The sequence below is a fragment of the Perca flavescens genome, chromosome 19 (assembly GCF_004354835.1).
Source record: "Perca flavescens isolate YP-PL-M2 chromosome 19, PFLA_1.0, whole genome shotgun sequence".
NCBI lineage: Eukaryota > Metazoa > Chordata > Actinopteri > Perciformes > Percidae > Perca > Perca flavescens.
In genome coordinates this window covers 1,803,856-1,826,355 of record NC_041349.1, presented here as the reverse complement: position 1 = coordinate 1,826,355, position 22,500 = coordinate 1,803,856, and the positions used below count along the sequence as shown (strand labels likewise).

Sequence of the window (22,500 nt, the reverse complement as noted above, 5' to 3'; positions counted from 1 at the left end):
AGAATGAAATACAGCTTACTGTGCCATGCAGCCTCTGCTTGCCAGCAACCAGCCTCCTTTCAGCTCCAAATTACTCCACCTCCAACCTGAAGAAGCATCTTAAAGTAAGTTATTTTTTTAATTAGCCAAGGGTAGTCGTCTGCTGTAGTTTTACTGGTCACCTTGCTATTTTAACGCTGACGTGCGACTTTATATTCTCCTAGGTGCTGATTTACTAGCTCCAGAGCCGTTTAAAGACTATAGCCCCGTTTGACATGCTAGCTAACGTTAGCTAAAATTAGCTTGTGGTAGTTTAGACTGCGGTTAGATTTTTGTAGTATGCAGTTCGGGACTACCAATACAATAATCTATCTGCTTGTTCAGATACACATTCAGCTAGTTGGAATAAAAAGAACACACCATTATAGGCCTGTTTAGTAAGCTGTATGTGATAGCCGCATTCCCACACTTATAAAACTCAATTCAATGTGGAAGTAATCCTGAAGTAATCCAAGTATTCAGAATACGTTACTCAGATTGAGTAACGTAATGGATACGTTACAAATTACATTTGTGGGCATGTATTCTGTATTCTGTAACAAAATACGTTTTGAAAGTATCCTTCCCAACACTGCTGGCCACTGAGCAGCTCCACTGGAGTGGTTGGAGGTTAAGGGCCTTGCTCAAGGGCACCTCAGTGGTGGTGATGAGGGAGAGATAAGTGCTGCTCTTTCACTTTGTCCACCCAGATTTTATCCTGTTGGTCTGGGGATTGAACCGGCGACCTCCCGGTCACAAGCTCGCTTCTTAACTACTAGGTGAATTATTTTGAAAATATTTTAAGTTTATTTCGAAAAAAATTCAAAATATTAAAACATTTTCTCTTTAATATTCTCACGTTTTTTTCTAAAATATTGGAAAAAACTGGTAAATTCTGAATGAGTTTTTTCCTCTCTTGCAAAGTACAAATACTTACTATACTACTGTACTATACTGTACTTAAGTATAATTTTCTTGTATCTGTACTTTTACTTTGTTATTTATCATTCTGGAAACTTTAACTTTTAACTCCGCTACTTTTCCTCTAAACATCTTCGTTACCACTGTGGTATCTTTAGTTGCGATGCTGTGATGATGTGTGAAGATGAAATCCACTGACACTGTACTTTATCATAATGGTTTTATTACATCAAGTTTTCAGCATCAATGACGAGTCCTGAAGAACCCAGAGAGGCACAGCCCAAATATGCACTCTGACTTGCTGCAGCAAGAACATGGTTTATAAGGGGTACGTTTAGGTAACATGTTAGATAAAATAAACAGTTGTGAGTTGGCAAATAAAAGGTCTGAGTCCCTTTGAGGTCAGAGTCTCTTTGGGGGGCTCCAACCCTACACATAAAATCATTGATCTCACTCAGCCACCAATCACAGAATCAAATAGAACATCCTCTTCAACACATCACTCTGCTGAGAGGAAAATCATTAAACTAACGTCACTAACACAGTGCTCATGATTTCTCAGCACATTTGAGCTTTATACAGACTTTAACCTTATAGGCTTCAGATTCACTACGAAATATAATCAGAAGAAATTTGGCCACGGTCACACCTCAAGTCTCAATGCTTAATTCTGATTTATTTGCTCAGATCTGATTTTTTTGTGTGTCTGTTGACATGACTTTTTAAAACGTGGCCTATATCAGAGTCCAGTGTGAAAAGACCAATAACAATGACATCAGGCGCAGCACGCTGTTGCCCTAAAGTTAGGTAGGTTATGGAAGAAGTCAGCTTTTTCGCTTTTATTTCAAAATAAGGATGCACCAAATCCAGGATTGGTCTTCAGATTCGGCTGAATATTTGGGGTTTTTGACGGGGTTCTGGTTTCTGCCGAACCTTAGAATATTTTCCCAGGGAACTGAACCCTACGCTCGCACAACGCGCGCTACGCTGGTCACTGTAATGATAAAAATAATGGATTTTTAAAACAAATCCCACATCAAAATAACTCAAGGAAGAAATAAAAAATCTTTTCAAATAAATAAACTAAGTCAAACAAGTGAAATCAAAGTAGCTAGCTCTCTTTCAGTTAAGGGGTCCTTAAAAAGCGTAGCTTAAAAAACGTTGAAGAACCCTGCAGTAGGCTGTGAGAAAGTGGAAATGGAACAGGCGAGCAGAAACAGTGTTGTTTGGCAGTACTTTCAGTCAAAAGAAGGCCATTCAAGTCCAGCTACATGTTCAATTTGCAATGCTGATTGGTCTGGTGGTGGCGAGGACCCTAAACAATACACAACATGGCCGCTGTTACAACATTTGGTACAAAACATGTGAAAGAATACGAGTTGTGCATGAAGGAATCTACAGAGAGTCCTTCGAGTTTTTTTGTGATTGTTGCGGGCAAAAATCCTTGATTATGCGGGCGTTTTCTTAAAAAATGTGATGGAATATGAGGGATATTTATGCAATTTTATGCAATGAAATTGCTGGTGTGAAGTAAGCGCAACATTTTTCAACTTTCTGCTAAGATATATTATGGGACTTTTTGCAACGAAAATGTGGGGATTATGAAATCATGCAAGCCCCGCATATTTTGCGCGGAAATCGGCAATTTATGCGGCGAAAGTGCGGCGTATTTGGAAAAAATGCTATTATACGATCACATAATTGCATTTTTCTGGAAGGACTGTACAGACAGCAGACAAAATGCAGTAACTTCAGGTACAGCAAAGGAAGGACAGTCACTGTTGACTTCATTCATGTGTTTACTGTGTTCATGGACTGAGGATGGGAGGAGGAGGCAGCACAATCTCAACCAGTTGATTCAGCCCAACCCCAAAAATCTGGATTTGGTGCATCCCTATTTCAAAATGTTGGTGTAATCTTTAAATTTATCTTTAAGGCTGTTCACCTTCCTTTTTACACTGCAGCCACGCTCTCCGGTGTCCCCGTTCTTACATTGCGTTTGCTATTCTTTCAAAAACGGAGCGGTTATGGTATGATACTTGTAGTTTTGATTTAATTAAAGTATCTCCCCAGACACTAATGAGGTCTAACCCCTCCCTCTCCCTCCAGTGACTTGCTCCATCACAGGTCTCCATGTTGTAGTCTAGTCTAGTTTTTAATGTTACAGTCTGTGTCTATAGGGGCTAACTCCCACAGGCGCATTATTGTGATAAATGTCTATGTAGATGTAAGTAAAAGTCGCATTAAATTCTCTTTGGTTGTTCACACTGTGGCCGCGTTGAAAACCATCAGACCTGGGTCTGATTCAGGACCACATATGGAGGTGGTCTACATCAGATTTGAGTGTTCACACTACTACTGAAGAAGTCTGACCTGGTCACTTGACCCCCAAAAAATTCTGATTTGGGCCACTTTTGCCTGCACTCTGAACGTAGCTTTAGTTAAACTGCAAAAAGCAGGTTTGGCAAAAAAGTGTTTTATACTAAAATATATTAGTTTATTATTTATTTATTTATATTATTTATTATTAAATAAAATTACTTTTGATAGGCTACTTAAAGTATAGTAAATATCAGATACTTACAGACTATTACTCAAGTTATATTCCAACAGGACACGGGTAAGATACTTTTACTTTTACTCTAGTAAAAAATACTTTAGTATTACTTTCAAGTACTTAATACAAGACTTGATGGTAGTAGTTATATTCATAACCCCTGTTCTCTGCTCTCTCCGTTGGCTCTCGGTGTCTTTTAGAATTTATTTTAAGATTTTAATGTTTGTTTTTAAGGTCATTAATGGCCTGACCCCAGCATATTTCTCTGAGATTTTAACTGTTCGTAAAAACAAACGGTCATTGCTCCAATCAGTGTTGTCCCAAGCTCGAGGTACAAACACTGGGGTGATCGCACCCCCCTGACCCCCGCACTATAACAGACGCAGCTTGTTTTAAATATAACCTTAAAAGCTTATTTTGTTCTTGTATTCTATCTTATTATTATTTCATGTATATTGTATCGTAGTATTTTATGTATATTCTGTGCTGTGTGACTAATATTTTTCTGCTGTATCAATAAATATCTATCTATTCATTGAAAATGGTTATTAATACATAGTTACGTTGTGTAGTGATTTTTTGACATATCTCCCTAGAGAGATAGTAGGTTACTGAATAAAGGCACCGGTACTGGACTCCAGGTTCAGGTGGTATCGGTATCTGTTACAATTAAAACACTTTGAATAAACTTGAATTGAAATTAAGTAACATTCTTAAATGTAACTTTAGCTTCTACAAAGTCATTTTCTGGTAAGATAGAAGTATTGCTTTCAAGTACAAGACTGCATACTAGTACATAAATGCATAAATACGGTCCATTCAGTAATAATACTCATAATATTATATTATAACTAAAAGATTAAACCAGACGTCCTCACAAAGCTGAAAGTCCCCACTGCGTAGGTTAAAACAGAAGTTGGTCCTCACACACACACACACACACACACACACACACACACACACACACACACACAGAGTCTACAGAGAACGAACGAAAAATGTAATATTGTAATAAACCTTTATTAATGTTGTTGACCAGGGACAGTGCGAGCTGATTGGACCGTTGGCCCGTCTCTCTCTCTCCACTGTACACAAAAATAAAAATGTAACACTGGCTCGCCGCGGTCCGGTTTAAATCACACACGTTTGCCACTCACTCGTTACATGGAAACAACTCTCAACATGTTTAATTTCCCTGATGGCAGACTCTAAAGCACTCGTGTGTCAAACTCAAATCCGGCCCTAGTGACCCTACTTTTTAGTCACTTTTTTTAACATTTATAACATCTATTTTTTTATTCTACAATTTTTTGGCATTATATTTGACATTTTCGTCAACCAAACTGTTAAGAGAGAAGACCACGTGAGATGTGCAATAACACAGTCGGAAATATTTTGACTTTCTCGATGAAATAAAATCGATAAACTAAACTACACACGTCAGGCCTGAGGTGGGATTCTCATTCTCCAGTTTGGCCGTAAAGGGAAACTGTGTTTGACACTCCAGCAAAAAGAAATAAGATAATGAAATGGGCTCCAAACAGCGACAGGCAAGGGGGGGGGGGGGCGTCTGGTTTGGAGGAAGGCTGGAGGGGGGTCTCAGTAGCCGGCGTCTCGCAGGTATTTAACGATGGGGAACACCCGGGTGGATACCTGGTTACCGGCGGTGCCGTCTTTACCTTTAGCTATGACCATAGCTGTGTAGACAGACAGACAGACAGAAAGAGAGAGAGAGAGAGAGAGAGAGAGAGACAAAGGGGTGAGACAGACAGAGAAAGAGACAGGACAGTCAAACGTTAATTAAATTCAAACAACAAGATACACAACAGAAACATTCAAACTCTTAAATCTGACTTCTCCCAGAATTTCTCCCTCTCCCCCCTGTCTGTCTACCTGTCTCCCTCTCCCCCTGTCTCTCCACCTGTCTCACCTGTCTTGGCCTTGCCGACGCAGATATTGAAGCCTCCGTGGTTCTTCGAGGCCTTCAGGTGCATGCAGTAGCTGCTGGGATTTTCAGAGTCGTCTGTGAGCAGCATGCACTTCATTTCCCCTATAGACGGACCACACTCGCGCAGGGCACTGGAGTTACCGGCCAGCTTCTTTATCTGGTCCGCCTGAGAGACAGACAGGCAGGGAGAAAGGCAGGGAGACAGACAGGAAGGGAGAGAGGGAGAGAAAAATTATTGAAATATTTCAAGAAAAAAACAGTTGTAATATGTCAAAAAGCCCAGTAAAGTAAAGTTGAACATTTTAGAGAAAATCAGTTGTATTATTTCAAGAATAAAAGTGGAGTAAAGTTGAACTACATTAATATTTATGTATAATATAATACTTTTACTGGCGTGAGGTCTTGAATGCAGCAAGTCTGTATTAGTACAGCAAGTCTGTATTAGTACTTGTACTGCATTCATATTTTTATTTTAATAAACAGATAATTGTAATAAGTTATCATTTCTTCATTAATTTCATCTTCAACATTAACTCGGCTAATGGTAGCCTCGCAGCTACCTGCAAAACCCAAAATAAAATCCTGGTCAGACATTTTGTTAAAGATAAGAGACGATGACACTTTGTCCTAAAATAAATAAGAAAGAAAATTGTTAATTTTTTTATTTATTTAAATATTTAAAGTTAAAAAATTTAAAAAATTAAAAATTAAAAACAGTCCAGTTCAAAGTCACCTTCACTGTGGACAGTAAGCCGAAACACTTTCAGTCTACTGGAAAATTCTCAGACCCAGAACAATGAATGAATGAATGAATGAAATATGCTAATGAAGACACAAGACACTGCAGGTGAATAGGGATACAAAAATTAACTTCCAGATATCAACCTGAAACTTCCCAAGTTGATTACTTATATTAAGACAAAAATAAATTGTATTACAAGTTTTCTGAAATTGTAAGTTTAAATATGTATATGAGGCATTCTCTTATTAAATATGTGCTAATTTGCATATATTTCCAGAACAGAAAAGTGAACGCTGGATAAAGCCGGGTATACATATTAGAGTCAAAGGTTTTAGATGTTATATTTATAGACAGTTGAGCCTGTCTTTCAATTTTGGAGCAACAGGTATGAGACACGAGGGAATTATTTAAAACTTTACCCGAGAACATGCCTGAAAAGAGAAATCATTTTTTCACACTCAAGAAGTTGTGCGTTTCCCTTCAATTCATTCTTCAAAGAACAGCTTGGATGCATTCTGCCTTTCAAAAGGTGTAATGTATAATTATAAAGCTTGTCAGTAATTTATGTAATTTATTAATGATTTGTTAGAAAAATTCAATCATGAAATTAATGTGTTTTATGAAGACATGTAAAAAAATGTGAATATATATATATATATATATATATATATATATATATATATATATATATATGTATATCAGTACATGTTTTAACCCCATACACCTGCAGTGTCTAGTGTCTTAATTAGCATATTATGCAAATTACTTAAATTGCCAAAATTGCAACTTTTAGCAACAAAGCTTAATTTCATCCATTAGGCCAGTGTTTCTCAAATGGGGGTACGTGTCCCCCTTGGGGTACTCTGGAGGACTGCAGCGGTAGGGTACGTGAAAGTTTTGCAAAATTCTAATTTAAAAATATGTCATGCATAATTCCTAAAATTATTATACTATTAACAATGAATGAATTAAGTGGTGCATTCTAAACATTTGAAATGTAGCATTTAAATGTGTTTTTTGTTTAAAAAAGGCTGTGGTTTAGAGAATCTATTGCTGCCATCGCTGTATTGTACCTCTTTATAAAGACTTTATTTTCTACCAAAAATCTTTTGCGCTGGTCACGGGGTAACTTGGCTTAAAGAAAGCAACTCAAAGAGGGTACATTATTGAAAATAAGTTTGACAAACACAGCACTAGGCCAATATTGCGATGACGATAAAAAAAAACGATATATATTCTGCAGCGTTAATCTAGGCCCAAATGAGAAAGCAGCCTGGAGAATTACTATTTTGAACATTGCTGCAAAATGTTGAGAGTTTTTGTTTATCCTAAAGTCCTTAAACATGTATTCGTAAAAATGAAAATTATACTGACTTCCTGTGAGGCAAAAAAAGTAAAAAAAAAAAATTTAAATATGGGACAACGGGCCTCGTTCACCAAACGTTCTCAAGAACTAATTTGTTGTTTAACCCCACTTACGCAGTTTTCACAAAGATTCTGACATTTCAATCATGAAAGTTAATAGTGAACATGTCTGGGTTTACTGTAGACTTTGTGCAGCAGATTTTCTAAACTGCGTCTCAGTTTCATCTTGAAACGTTTTGACTTTCATCTCGACTTCGCGGTAGGCATAGCCCGGTTACCGGCTTCAAGTCACGGTTTCGAAACCATTCACATTTCCCGTCATAGCGATCCTAAGATATGAGTATGAGCTGTTTTTAATTAGTCTTCAAGGAGAAAAACTGCAGTCTAGAAACCAGTCTCCTTGCCAGTGTGCAGTGTGTTTTAAAATAAAATATATTTAGAGCTGTTATTGCAATACCGTAATACCGTGAAACCATGATATTTTTGCTGCAGGCTATCATACCCGCCTAGTTGGTGGAGAACACAGACACGTTTTGAACATCGATTTAAAAAACTGCACATTTAACCCTCATGTTGTACTCAGGTCAAATGTGACTCGTTTTTAAAGCTTCTATATCAGAAATATGTTTGTTTTTTTCAACCAAAGTGCCCAAAAATATCATTGATGGTTCCGTAAAAACGCTCTTCCAAGCTCAAATTAATGGTCAATTCACTACTTTTTATACAATTTTGGGTGTTATATTTAATTTTATAGCATTTAAAAATGAATTGAAACGGTCTCAAAACAGCATACTGGTTTAACTTTGGCAGTCTGTGATTATCCATCAACATGCGTTTCTGTAATCTTAACTATTACTCAAAATAATTCATAATTTTAGATTTTTTTTTTAAACAAAAAATTTATAAATTAATAATCCTATAAATGAGGATTATTGACCATGAGTTGCTAAAATAAGTGTAAAACTAGAGATGGTGGCATCTCTGGAACTGAGTTTATCTTTAAGTTTATTAATTTATTAAAGATTTTACTTCTATATAATACACTTTCTGAAATAATGAGTTCTGCTAATGTGTTTTATAATTCTGCATATTTCTGATACCTAGTTTGTATATTTTGCTCATATCTATACCTGGTATTTGTTAGTATAGCTGATATATGAATATATATATATATATATAACTCAACTTTATCTCATCTTTTTGTATTAACAAACATTGTTCCATTGTTATTTTATTCTATGTTACATTATTTAATTCTACCTTTGCCTAACTACATTCATGGTACCTTGCACACTTGATTATGTATCTTTAAGGCATACTGTTTCTGCCTTCCCTGCTCTACCTGTAAAGCACTTTGGGTCAACTGTTCGTTTAAATGTGCTATACAAATAAAACTGACTTGACTATATATATATATATATGGGTTAGTAGGCAGCCTGGGAATTTGATCTCTTGAATCCTGTGTCAGCAACATTTAATGAGGAAGTCACATCATATCTTGCATAATAGATTAGTTTGAATACAGACATTTCTAACATAAATTTGGTGTTTTAAAGCTTAAAGCAGAATGCAGGAAATTAAGGAACATTTCAAAATAAAATGCCCACATAAACCTACCAGAATAAAACTACTGGAGTAGATTTTAAAACACACAGCTTTTAGTCTGAACTGAGCAACAGGAGGAAAAACAAGAAGAAGAAGAATGTGAGGACAAGTTAGGACATGACACACACACACACACACACACACACACACACACACACACACACACACACACACACACACACACACACAGCTACAAAACCACTTCCTGAAACCACCCAGCCAATCAAATTAAAGGCCTTCAGGTAGACTGTGGTGTGTGTGTGTGTGTGTGTGTGTGTGTGTTAGTGTGTGACAGAAACAAGAAGTGAGAAGACGCGCCTCTACTTCCTGTATTATCTGGTGCTCTGTGTCGACCCCGTGCCCTTATAAGGTAGTCAAAGCGGCGCTCAGAAAGCCACAGAAACAGAACACACAAACGTACCGGAAACGATGCTCGGAAAAATATTTTTCTCACATAAAAAAAAAACAGCCGCTACTTCTCTGGAAACACGTCGACAGAATCCGCACAGATAACTTAAAGAAAGATTTAATCTAAAGTCAGCTTCATGGTGAATTAAATATAACTCCCATGCTGCAGAAGATGTCCACCAGTCAGACTTGTTTTAACTCGCCTCAACACACGCCTTCTGCAGAAATATGTTGAAATATTTCAACATCTTCAACTCTAAATGTCTGTCTCTGAGCCACAGCCTTAAATCTACATCTTACAGCCACATTCTTGTAATTTTTGCAGCCTTAAATCTACATCTTAAACCCACATTCTTGTACTTTGTTATCCCTATTTTCAACATTTTTGTCTGCGTTTGAGGCCCTGTATTCGATTTGTTCTTCCTCGTTGCTTCTAATCTGAATTTTTACTTATTACTTATTATTAAAGATCTGACCTCTTTTTAAAGCTGCAATGAAACTGAGTTGTTAGTTTTTCTGACAGCAGCCATGTTTCAGCTGAAAGTTCACAACAATCGTCCTAATCTTAGAGAAGTGTTTGAAGTCTTAATGTGTCTAAAACATGACGTTAAAGGATTAAAATGCATGTTTTCTTTTGCTAAACATTTCTGCAGAAAAGACACCAATCTTTTGCACTAAACAGAAAACTGAATAAAGATCACTTGGCGCGCCCTTTTCTCTCACACCTTGTGTGTCTCTTTCTGGAAGTTTTGCTTCTTTCTTTTTCTCTGAGACATGTTTTAACTCGACCCAAAAAAAAAAAACACAGACCCAGAGAGTCAGTTATTTAACTTCTCTGCCTCTGATCTACAGAAAAAGATGAAGTGAAATTATTGTTTTTTATGAACATTTCTGCAGCAAAGACATGAAATCTTTTGCACAAAAAGTAGAAAAGTGACCATAAATCAATCATTAAGTCATGTTTCTGTCACCACTATGCACAAATATTCCTCTCAGACGCGTCTTAACTCGACTCTGCAGGAATGCGTTTCTATGGTTGGAGGTGAGAGGATTGAAGATAATTTAACATTTCTGACTCTGAGCTCCAGAAATCTGTCTATAAACATATATTCATATATAAAATGTGCTGAGTCAGAGGACAGAAGATGATATAAGTTACGTTTTTGTTAATGTAATAATAATAATTTATAATTTATTAATCCCACAAGGGGAAATTACAATGTTTTTCACTCATTATTACACACATATTACACAAAGGCCTGAATTACACACACATGCTCAGTACCTCTACATGCACTAATGGAGAGAGATGTCAGAGTGGGGGTGGGGGGGTTAGCTGCACATGGAAAGGTGCCCCGAGCAGTTGGGGGTTCAGTGCCTTGCTCAAGAGCACCTGGGCAGTGGCCAGGAGGTGAGTTGAGTTATGACTAGTGGTTATGACTAGCATGCAGACGTGTTTTAACTCGACTCAGCAGGAATGTGTTGAAACGGTTCAACGTGTCAAAGAGTCTTTTAAAAAATAGCCTAAAAAAATCATTAAAGTTTAAGTACAAAAATGATAAAAATACAATTTTCAATCAATGTGAAAGTATCTCGATTATCAGGCTGCAGAGAAAGTCGCTCGCAGTGTGTGTGCATGTGTGTGTGTGTGTGTGAGGACCGCCTTCTGTTTTAACCAACGTAGTGGGGACCTTTGAGCTTTGTGAGGACATTTAGTTTAGTCTTTTAGTTATACTGTAATATTATGAGTATTACTGCTACTCTGTGAGTTTTTAAACTACAGTGAAGCTGCAGCTCTTCTTCCTGTTGCAGCTCCACCCCCCCCACCCACCCATCTGACGGAGCGGGAACCAGCCGAGCGACAAACTGAACACGCCCAAACACAGAAAAGAAGAGGAAGGCTTCTGCAGCTTGGTGCAACACTGCAGAAAACTAATCTGATAACAACTAGCTTACACTCTTCTAAAGTCTTGAAACAAGTCTCTGAGAGACAGACACACAGACAGACAGACAGACAGACAGAGTGACAGGCAGACAGGCAGACAGACAGACAGACAGAGTGACAGGCAGACAGGCAGACAGACAGACAGACAGACAGAGTGACAGGCAGACAGGCAGACAGACAGACAGGCAGAATGACAGAGAGTGTGAAGAAGGAAGTGTCTCACCCTGAAACTTGAATAACTTTAACATCTTCCTGCAGACGTTTCTTACAGCGTGACAACCAAACATGTGATCCAAAACACACACACACACACACACACAGTCATGTTGTTTCCCTGCCTCAAGCTGTGTGTGTGTGTGTGTGTGTGTGTGTGTGTGTGTGTGTGTGTGTGTGTGTTTGGGTTCTTGTTTAACAAGACTCGTGGGGTCCAAAAACTGGGAGTGCAGTATACTTGTGGGGCCAAAATGCTGGACCCCACAAGTTTAAAGGGCTGTTTGAGGGTTAAGACTTGGTTGGTGTGTGTGTGTGTGTGTGTGTGTGTGTGTGTGTGTGTGTGTGTGTGTGTGTGTGTGTGTGTGTGTGTGTGTGTGTGTGTACCGTCATGGTGCTGAGGCCTGGTGAACTGGCCCAGATGCTCTCTGCTCCGGCTGCTAACCCACAGATGGCGGCGTCCTCGATGGTTTTATTCCCGCTGGAGTCAGGACCTGTCAGGGAGTCTACGTACGCCTGCCACGACATGACTGTCAACACACACACACACACACACACACACACACACACACACACACACACACACACACACACACACACACACACACACACACACACAGACACAAGAAGTAGGAAGTCAAACCAAACCTCATTGACATTTTGTGTAATTTTTAGCTGCAGAAACTCACAGAGGATAAATCAGTGTCTGTGTGTGTGTGTGTGTGTGTGTGTGTGTGTGTGTGTGTGTGTGTGTGTGTGTGTCTATGTGTGTCTCACCTGTGCAGGTGCTGTCTCAGGTTGCAGGAAGAGAAGCAGAGTGAAATGCAGAAAGAAGGAAGAGACGCTGTCTTTTATACGTCCGGCCACTCCCTCGCTGCACACAGGCTGCTACTTCCTCTCTCTCTCTCTCTCTCTCTGTCTCTCTGTCTCTCTCTCTCTCTCTCTTTCTCTCTTTCAGAAACCAGGAAGTGAACTGATGTGCAGCCTCAACACACAAACCCTCCTTTATATAGAAAGGTTTGAGAGAATAACGACCTCTCTCTCTCTCTCTGTCTCTCTCTCTCTCTCTCTCTCTCTCCTCATTGGCTGTTGCACATCTTTTTGGGACTGTGTTTTGAGTCTCTCTGAGGCCTTTTGGTCAAATCGAGCCTCCCTTATTGCTCCAGCACATTTAGCGGAACACAAGTTGACCAACAACATGACATGACCGAGAGGAACGGTGCACAACAGCAAGGCATTCTGGGAGAATGTAACAGAAGTGACCTCCTCAAACTCAACTCTTTTTGGTCTTTAAAACAACAACATGTCCCAATCATGTCAGTCATCCACCCACACAAGCCCTGCAGCTGAAATGCATTCTGGGGCTTGCAGTTTAGCATACTGTTCCTGTTAGGCTCATACATTCCATTCCACACATGCACGCACACACACACACACACACACACACACACACACACACACACACACACTGACACACACACTGACACACACACACTGCCACACGCACACACACACACACACTGACACACACACACACATACCTGAGCCAGTCCAGACCTGTGGCTGTGTAATGCAAACTGAGCGACATGTTGAAACAGTGTTAAAGAGTTACTCTGTTGACGTACGTGTACTCAGGTAGATGTGTTCTTTCACTGAGAAATACTCCAAACTGTAGTACCAGGAGTAGAAGGGTTGAAGTAGACGTAGTAGTATGAGCCCATCACGATGTGACTTCAGACCTTCAGACCTTCAGATAGCACCAGGACGAAAAGGGTCAGGAAAAACCCAGGGAAACATTGAAAAAAACAACGCCTGAAGTGACACACACAGACACACAAACACACACACAGAGACACAAACACACAGACACACAGACACACACACAGAGACACAAACACACAGACACACAGACACACACACACACAGAGACACAAACACACAGACACACAGACACACAGAGACACACACACAGAAAATGTTAAGTTGTGTAAAAAATGTTGAAAACAAGCTGACAATGTTGTGAATGTACCAAAATGTTGATAAGAAGCAACCAAACCAACCTGTTATAACAACCTGTTATAACAGGTTGTTATAACAGGTTGTTATAACCCTGAGATCTGTGTCTGCTCACCTTATCCTAACCCATCACACCCAGTATTACCATCACCATGTATTCTCTGTCCTGAAGGAGTGTCACCCTCAGGGTGGGGACCTCTGTGTGTGTGAGAGTGTGTGTGTGTGTCTATGTGTATGTATATGTGTCTGTGTGTGTGTCTGTGTGAGAGTGTGTGTGTGTGTGTGTCTATGTGTGTGAGAGTGTGTGTGTGTGTGTGTCTATATGTGTCTATGTGAGTGTGAGAGTGTGTGTGTGTCTATGTGTATGTATATGTGTGTGTGTGTCTGTGTGTGTGTGTGTGTGTGTGTGTGTGTGTGTGTGTGTGTGTGTGTGTGTGTGTGTGTGTGTGTGTGTCTGAGTGTGTGTGTCTATGTGTGTGTGTGTCTGTGTGTGTGTTTGTGTGGTTGTAACGTGTTTACTGTCAGATTATTGTGAAGTCGGCCGGTTCACCACAGCTCATCATCAATCTTAAAAACTCTGCAGATAAACACAACGTGGTCAGAATAATGTGAACACCAGGAACTTACAGAAAGGTGACTAAGTAGTGTGTGACAACATTATGGGATGGATCCCTACAGAGATACACCTTTTAGTTAAGTAAAGGATCTTACTCTCTAACTAGAAGCTCTATCTCTGCAGGGATCCATCCCATAATGTTGTCAGACACTGAGAAGTGGAATAGTATTGCAGCTTGAAAAGAACTTCCTGCTGAGAGAGAAAAGGTGTGGTGGCCCAACTGACGAGTTTATACAAGATACCAGCTACAGTATGCATAGCCCTGGGACACACACACACACACACACACACACACACACACACACACACACACACACACACACACACACAGAGACACACACAGAGACACACAGACAGAAGAAGTGTAAAGTCCAACCAAACCTCATTGACAATTTGTGTAATTTTTGTGTGGGGGGTTAGGAGTTGCTGACAATCTTATTCATTGCGGTTAACAGACTACAGGTACTGCCTAAATCTCATTGCTAAATACCCTGGTGATGAAATACACACTGAATCTCTACATGAGCCACAGCCGAGCAGCTGATTGGACCTGCAACATGTCACACACACACACACACACACACACACACACACACACAGAAACACACATACACACAGACAGACACAGACACACACACAGACACATACTACAGAGACACACACACACACACAGGGACATCACTAGGATTGAAAGACGGGGGGGGCTTAGCCCCCAGGGTATCTGTAAGTTGCATTTGCAAAATCTTTGCACTCACATCTTTCGTTACTGTATTAGAGCTACGCTTATCGTGAGCTTAGAATTATAAGGTTCTATCTCCACTTTTGGCCGAAATTGAGTTTTTGACTTTTTTTGTTTATTAATGCCTGTGTGGTGTTATTTTTGTAAAAAAATATTTTCTTAGTTAGTTATTAATAAAATAAAAAGGTTCCATCTCACAAAATAGCTGGGATGTAAAAACTTTGATGCTCAATATCTCAGAACTACCCTAAACGGAGATAGAACCTTATAAATCTAAGCTCATGATATGTCAACCACCAGTCAAGAAACCAATATGTTAACAAGTCAAAAGTGACAGATCCTCTTCTTCCATTTCTACTCAGTTCCTTCGGTCTTATCCTTTAAGATAAAACTAAACCCTAAGGCTAATTTCCTGACTTCGAAATGCAAAGTGGTCACATGAAACAACATCCAAAATGTCCAAAAACTGACAGAGGCCAAACAGCTAATAAGTTGGTAAATTAAACAATATAAAAAACAACAGTACAAGAAAAAGAATAGGCATCACTGCATACTTTATCATGTAAGATATTAATACGGATCCTATTTAAAGTGGAGCTGTCTAAATACAATAACCTGATGGCGGAAGGAATAAAAGCTTTGGAGTAATGATTACTGTATATACTGTATGTACTGTATGTAGGACTGTTTTCATTTCATTTTCACATGTGTATCTGTGGGGTAACATGTAGCCTACTACACAGTAGTAGACTACATGTAGTCTACTAACATGTAGTCTACTACACAGTAGTAGACTACATGTAGTCTACTAACATGTAGTCTACTACACAGTAGTAGACTACATGCGAACTCAGAACAGCGAAGTATGTGACAAATTCTAAAGTTACAGATTAGCCTATTTGTTTCTTTATAATAGGCATACATAAATCACATGCCAAATCACTACTGGTCAAAACATTAATGAATAGGGGCGGCCTCTAACACCCCCAGTAAGAGCGTTCTCCCCATGCAGGCTAGGCTGCGCGGCCCGGGTTTGAATCCGACCTGCGGCCCTTTGCTGCTTGTCATTCCCTCTCTTTCTCTCCCCCTTTCCTGTCTATCCACTGTCACTATTAAATACAAAATAATCAAAAAAAGAAGTTTGCCTTTCCAGTTCAATTAACCAAGTACTGCCATCTGACTCACACATCACAAGACAATGTTACAATGAATTAAATCATACCAAAGCGTTGTATGGCTCAAGACTATGGCAATATAGTATTCACTAAAAATCACCCAAGCAGAAAGCACAATAGTAATTCTGAAACGTGATTGACTGAAGATACAACAATGCCATCACACAACACAGCTGAGTGCAGGTTGTAAAATAACAGTCACTTAGTCAGCTGCTACTTCACAAACTGCAAAAGCCAACATATAGGCTACTGCACAACTGTCTCATACAGGCCTATAGCAGCATCACAAAATGATGATGCAATACGTCTGGTATGCATGGCTTTTCAATAAACCAACTTTCTGCCGCCAGCCTCGTCCCCCCCACCGAGATGCTGGACATTTAGCCGCTGATTCTGAAAGGCTAATATCCCTCTGGGTATAACTTCCTCCCGGACGGTCTCTGTAATCGGTCCCCGTAGTGCAGGGTCTCCAGAGATGATGGTACCTGAGGGGCCGTTACCTTGTTCTGTAATGCTGATGATCAGACTCATCTCTGTCTTTTTCCACAACAACTTCGCTAAAGTTAACGTTAGCCACCGTTAGCTGTGGCTGAGTCTAGCTGGTAGAAGGCAGCGATTCTTCCAAGCTAACGTTGGCTAGCTCCTCGACATGCTCCTCTTCGTCATTCCCAGCTCTTTTTAAAAAAGCTTTTTATTCACGAGACATTTTTTATAGCAGCCGCTTCTTTCTCTCTCTTTTCCACACTTTCACTCGCTGATACAACCCAATCTGACCGGGGATCAGTTACTAATTAATTCCACTCTTTCAATCTCAACTCGTTCTTGGAAAGCTGATCTTGAATCAGTACGATGTAAACAACCTGCTCTATGCCCACCCACCTTTATCTTTAGCCAATCTACACAGTGCATGCAGCCAGTCATCATACTGACTTATAAAACACACAATCACGAGACTTCATTTTTTGTAAACAACTTGTATTTTATTCTGATTGGATAATTATCACCATAATGATTAATTCCCATTGGGTAATCCAGGCTTGATCACAGTTTGCCATCAAGGGTGCTGCAGCACCTCCAGTGCGTCTTTGCGGTGCGGTGCATCATCTTGATAGCACAACGACTCTTTGTAGCCTACTTCTGTCTAACTTCCAACTTTTTGGCTTTGTTTATTGTAGCTGGATATATGATTTGTTGCATCTAAATATGAATGAGGATAAATCAAATTGTTGTTCTTATTATTTAGGAGGGCTTAGGAACATTTTGGGGTAGCTTCAGCCCCCCTAAAATAGGCCTAACGACGTCCCTGGACACACATATACACACAGACAGACACATGCAGACACACACACACACACACACACACACATACAAACACACACACACACACACAGACAGACATGTCAAGTACAAAGTTAGTGAGTATATGGGCCTACAGGTCTGCAGTCTTTGTGCTAAGCTAGGATAACAGTTTCCCCCTGCTCCCAGTCTTTGTGCTAAGCTAAGCTAAGCTAAGCTAACTGTGATCCGGCCTGCAGAGAAAGAAGTTCAGCTGCTGTTTATGGAAGCTGAAACACAGAGGAGAGGAAGTGCTGAATGTCACACACACACACACACACACACACACACACACACACACACACACACACACACACACACACACACACACACACACACACACACACACACACACACACACACACATACATACATACATACATACACACACACACACACACACACACACACACACACACACACACACACACACACACACACACACACACACACACACACACACACACACACACACACACACACACACACACACACACACACACACACACACTTCCTCTAACGGTTAAGTGTTCTGAGTAAAGTCGAGAGATGTGGAGGCGAGAGAGTTTAGAGGAAGTGGTGTCTTTAATGCAACGTGTGAGTGAAATGTGAAATGTGTGTGTGTGTGTGTGTGTGTGTGTGTGTGTGTGTGTGTGTGTGAGGGGTGTGTGATGTGTGTGTCCTTATAAGGTGAAGCAGAAAGCCTGTAGCTGTGAGGACACACACACACACACACACACACACACACACACACACACACTTCTAGGACTGAATCAAACAGAGAAAGGTTCCTTGAGATGAGAAGAACTGAAAGCAGAAGAACTAACGAGTTGTTTGTTTGTCGTTGAAGGAGAGACTTCTCTTGTTGTTCGAACCTGTAATAAACTGAGCAGCAGAGGAGACTACATTTCCCATGATGCAGCTGGCGAGGTGTTGAGATATCTCTGTCACAGTGAAGACCAAACTCCACCCGAGGAACATTTATTACAGTGTTAATAACAGACATTCATAATGTTGGTTATATATTCAAACATATAGCCAAGGACACACACACACACACACACACACACACACACACACACACAGACACAGACACAGACACACACACACACACACAGACACAGACACAGACACACACACACACACACACACACACACACACAGACGCATACACACGCACACAGACGCATACACACACAGACAGACACACACACACACACACTCAGACACACACACAGACAGACACACACACATGCACACAGACGCATACACACACACAGACAGACACACACACACACACACACACTCAGACACACACACACACAGACACACACTCCTGTCTGATAGCAGTAGACAGGATGAGGTTTTCTTGCTCCTTCCGTTCTCCTGTAATGTTCAGTTAGGCTACAGTACGTTCAGACTGCAGGCTAAAGTGGCCCAAATCAGATTATTTTGGGGGGGTCCAGTGACCAGGTCAGACTTCTTCAGTAGTAGTGTGAACACCACCTCCATATGTGGTCCTGAATCAGACCCAGGTCTGATGCAGCCCCAGTGTAAACAATCAATGAGGATTTAATGCGACTTTTAGGTCAATCTACATCAACATTTGTCCCAATTCTGCTCCAGAGGGAGTCAGCCCCTATAGACACAGACACTCACATTAAACACTAGACCAGGTCTACAACATGGAGACCAGTGATGGAGTCAGCCCCTATAGACACAGACACTCACATTAAACACTAGACCAGGTCTACAACATGGAGACCAGTGATGGAGTCAGCCCCTATAGACACAGACACTCACATTAAACACTAGACCAGGTCTACAACATGGAGACCAGTGATGGAGTCAGCCCCTATAGACACAGACACTCACATTAAACACTAGACCAGGTCTACAACATGGAGACCAGTGATGGAGTCAGCCCCTATAGACACAGACACTCACATTAAACACTAGACCAGGTCTACAACATGGAGACCAGTGATGGAGTCAGCCCCTATAGACACAGACACTCACATTAAACACTAGACCAGGTCTACAACATGGAGACCAGTGATGGAGTCAGCCCCTATAGACACAGACACTCACATTAAACACTAGACCAGGTCTACAACATGGAGACCAGTGATGGAGTCAGCCCCTATAGACACAGACACTCACATTAAACACTAGACCAGGTCTACAACATGGAGACCAGTGATGGAGTCAGCCCCTATAGACACAGACACTCACATTAAACACAAGACCAGGTCTACAACATGGAGACCAGTGATGGAGTCAGCCCCTATAGACACAGACACTCACATTAAACACTAGACCAGGTCTACAACATGGAGACCAGTGATGGAGTCAGCCCCTATAGACACAGACACTCACATTAAAAACTAGACCAGGTCTACAACATGGAGACCAGTGATGGAGTCAGCCCCTATAGACATAGACACTCACATTAAACACTAGACCAGGTCTACAACATGGAGACCAGTGATGGAGTCAGCCCCTATAGACACAGACACTCACATTAAACACTAGACCAGGTCTACAACATGGAGACCAGTGATGGAGTCAGCCCCTATAGACACAGACACTCACATTAAACACTAGACCAGGTCTACAACATGGAGACCAGTGATGGAGTCAGTCCCTATAGACACAGACACTCACATTAAACACTAGACCAGGTCTACAACATGGAGACCAGTGATGGAGTCAGCCCCTATAGACACAGACACTCACATTAAACACTAGACCAGGTCTACAACATGGAGACCAGTGATGGAGTCAGCCCCTATAGACACAGACACTCACATTAAACACTAGACCAGGTCTACAACATGGAGACCAGTGATGGAGTCAGCCCCTATAGACACAGACACTCACATTAAACACTAGACCAGGTCTACAACATGGAGACCAGTGATGGAGTCAGTCCCTATAGACACAGACACTCACATTAAACACTAGACCAGGTCTACAACATGGAGACCAGTGATGGAGTCAGCCCCTATAGACACAGACACTCACATTAAACACAAGACCAGGTCTACAACATGGAGACCAGTGATGGAGTCAGCCCCTATAGACACAGACACTCACATTAAACACTAGACCAGGTCTACAACATGGAGACCAGTGATGGAGTCAGCCCCTATAGACACAGACACTCACATTAAACACAAGACCAGGTCTACAACATGGGGACCAGTGATGGAGTCAGTCCCTATAGACACAGACACTCACATTAAACACTAGACCAGGTCTACAACATGGAGACCAGTGATGGAGTCAGCCCCTATAGACACAGACACTCACATTAAACACTAGACCAGGTCTACAACATGGAGACCAGTGATGGAGTCAGTCCCTATAGACACAGACACTCACATTAAACACTAGACCAGGTCTACAACATGGAGACCAGTGATGGAGTCAGCCCCTATAGACACAGACACTCACATTAAACACAAGACCAGGTCTACAACATGGAGACCAGTGATGGAGTCAGCCCCTATAGACACAGACACTCACATTAAACACTAGACCAGGTCTACAACATGGAGACCAGTGATGGAGTCAGCCCCTATAGACACAGACACTCACATTAAACACTAGACCAGGTCTACAACATGGAGACCAGTGATGGAGTCAGCCCCTATAGACACAGACACTCACATTAAACACTAGACCAGGTCTACAACATGGAGACCAGTGATGGAGTCAGTCCCTATAGACACAGACACTCACATTAAACACTAGACCAGGTCTACAACATGGAGACCAGTGATGGAGTCAGTCCCTATAGACACAGACACTCACATTAAACACTAGACCAGGTCTACAACATGGAGACCAGTGATGGAGTCAGCCCCTATAGACACAGACACTCACATTAAACACTAGACCAGGTCTACAACATGGAGACCAGTGATGGAGTCAGCCCCTATAGACACAGACACTCACATTAAACACTAGACCAGGTCTACAACATGGAGACCAGTGATGGAGTCAGCCCCTATAGACACAGACACTCACATTAAACACTAGACCAGGTCTACAACATGGAGACCAGTGATGGAGTCAGTCCCTATAGACACAGACACTCACATTAAACACTAGACCAGGTCTACAACATGGAGACCAGTGATGGAGTCAGCCCCTATAGACACAGACACTCACATTAAACACAAGACCAGGTCTACAACATGGAGACCAGTGATGGAGTCAGCCCCTATAGACACAGACACTCACATTAAACACTAGACCAGGTCTACAACATGGAGACCAGTGATGGAGTCAGCCCCTATAGACACAGACACTCACATTAAACACAAGACCAGGTCTACAACATGGAGACCAGTGATGGAGTCAGTCCCTATAGACACAGAGACTCACATTAAACACTAGACCAGGTCTACAACATGGAGACCAGTGATGGAGTCAGCCCCTATAGACACAGACACTCACATTAAACACTAGACCAGGTCTACAACATGGAGACCAGTGATGGAGTCAGTCCCTATAGACACAGACACTCACATTAAACACTAGACCAGGTCTACAACATGGAGACCAGTGATGGAGTCAGCCCCTATAGACACAGACACTCACATTAAACACAAGACCAGGTCTACAACATGGAGACCAGTGATGGAGTCAGCCCCTATAGACACAGACACTCACATTAAACACTAGACCAGGTCTACAACATGGAGACCAGTGATGGAGTCAGCCCCTATAGACACAGACACTCACATTAAACACTAGACCAGGTCTACAACATGGAGACCAGGGATGGAGTCAGTCCCTATAAACACAGACACTCACATTAAACACTAGACCAGGTCTACAACATTGAGACCAGGGATGGAGTCAGCCCCTATAGACACAGACACTCACA

The 22,500-nt window shown here is 41.1% G+C and overlaps 2 protein-coding genes across 2 annotated transcripts in view; both read right to left on the bottom strand.

The window, feature by feature from the left end:
- LOC114546103 (zinc finger protein 721-like) overlaps positions 1-22,500 on the bottom strand; it is a 1,066,380-nt gene that overhangs the window by 249,321 nt on the left and 794,559 nt on the right. The gene's annotated exons all lie outside the window — the stretch shown is intronic.
- pfn1 (profilin 1) lies at positions 4,498-12,602 on the bottom strand. Its single transcript, XM_028563570.1, has 4 exons — positions 12,497-12,602; positions 12,107-12,249; positions 5,427-5,610; positions 4,498-5,193 (listed from the first exon to the last, which is right to left on the bottom strand). The coding sequence occupies exons 2-4, from the start codon at positions 12,245-12,247 to the stop codon at positions 5,096-5,098; spliced, it is 423 nt and encodes a 140-aa protein (XP_028419371.1). The 5' UTR covers positions 12,248-12,249; positions 12,497-12,602; the 3' UTR covers positions 4,498-5,095.

Excerpts from the sequence above, each read along its gene's own strand:
- pfn1 (XM_028563570.1), bottom strand. The coding sequence starts at position 12,247 with ATGTCGTGGCAGGCGTACGTAGACTCCCTGACAGGTCCTGACTCCAGC. Across the intron at positions 5,611-12,106 it reads CAGGCCTCAGCACCATGACG|GCGGACCAGATAAAGAAGCT; the intron begins GTACACACACAC and ends TCTGTCTCTCAG. Across the intron at positions 5,194-5,426 it reads CGTCGGCAAGGCCAAGACAG|CTATGGTCATAGCTAAAGGT; the intron begins GTGAGACAGGTG and ends CTGTCTACACAG.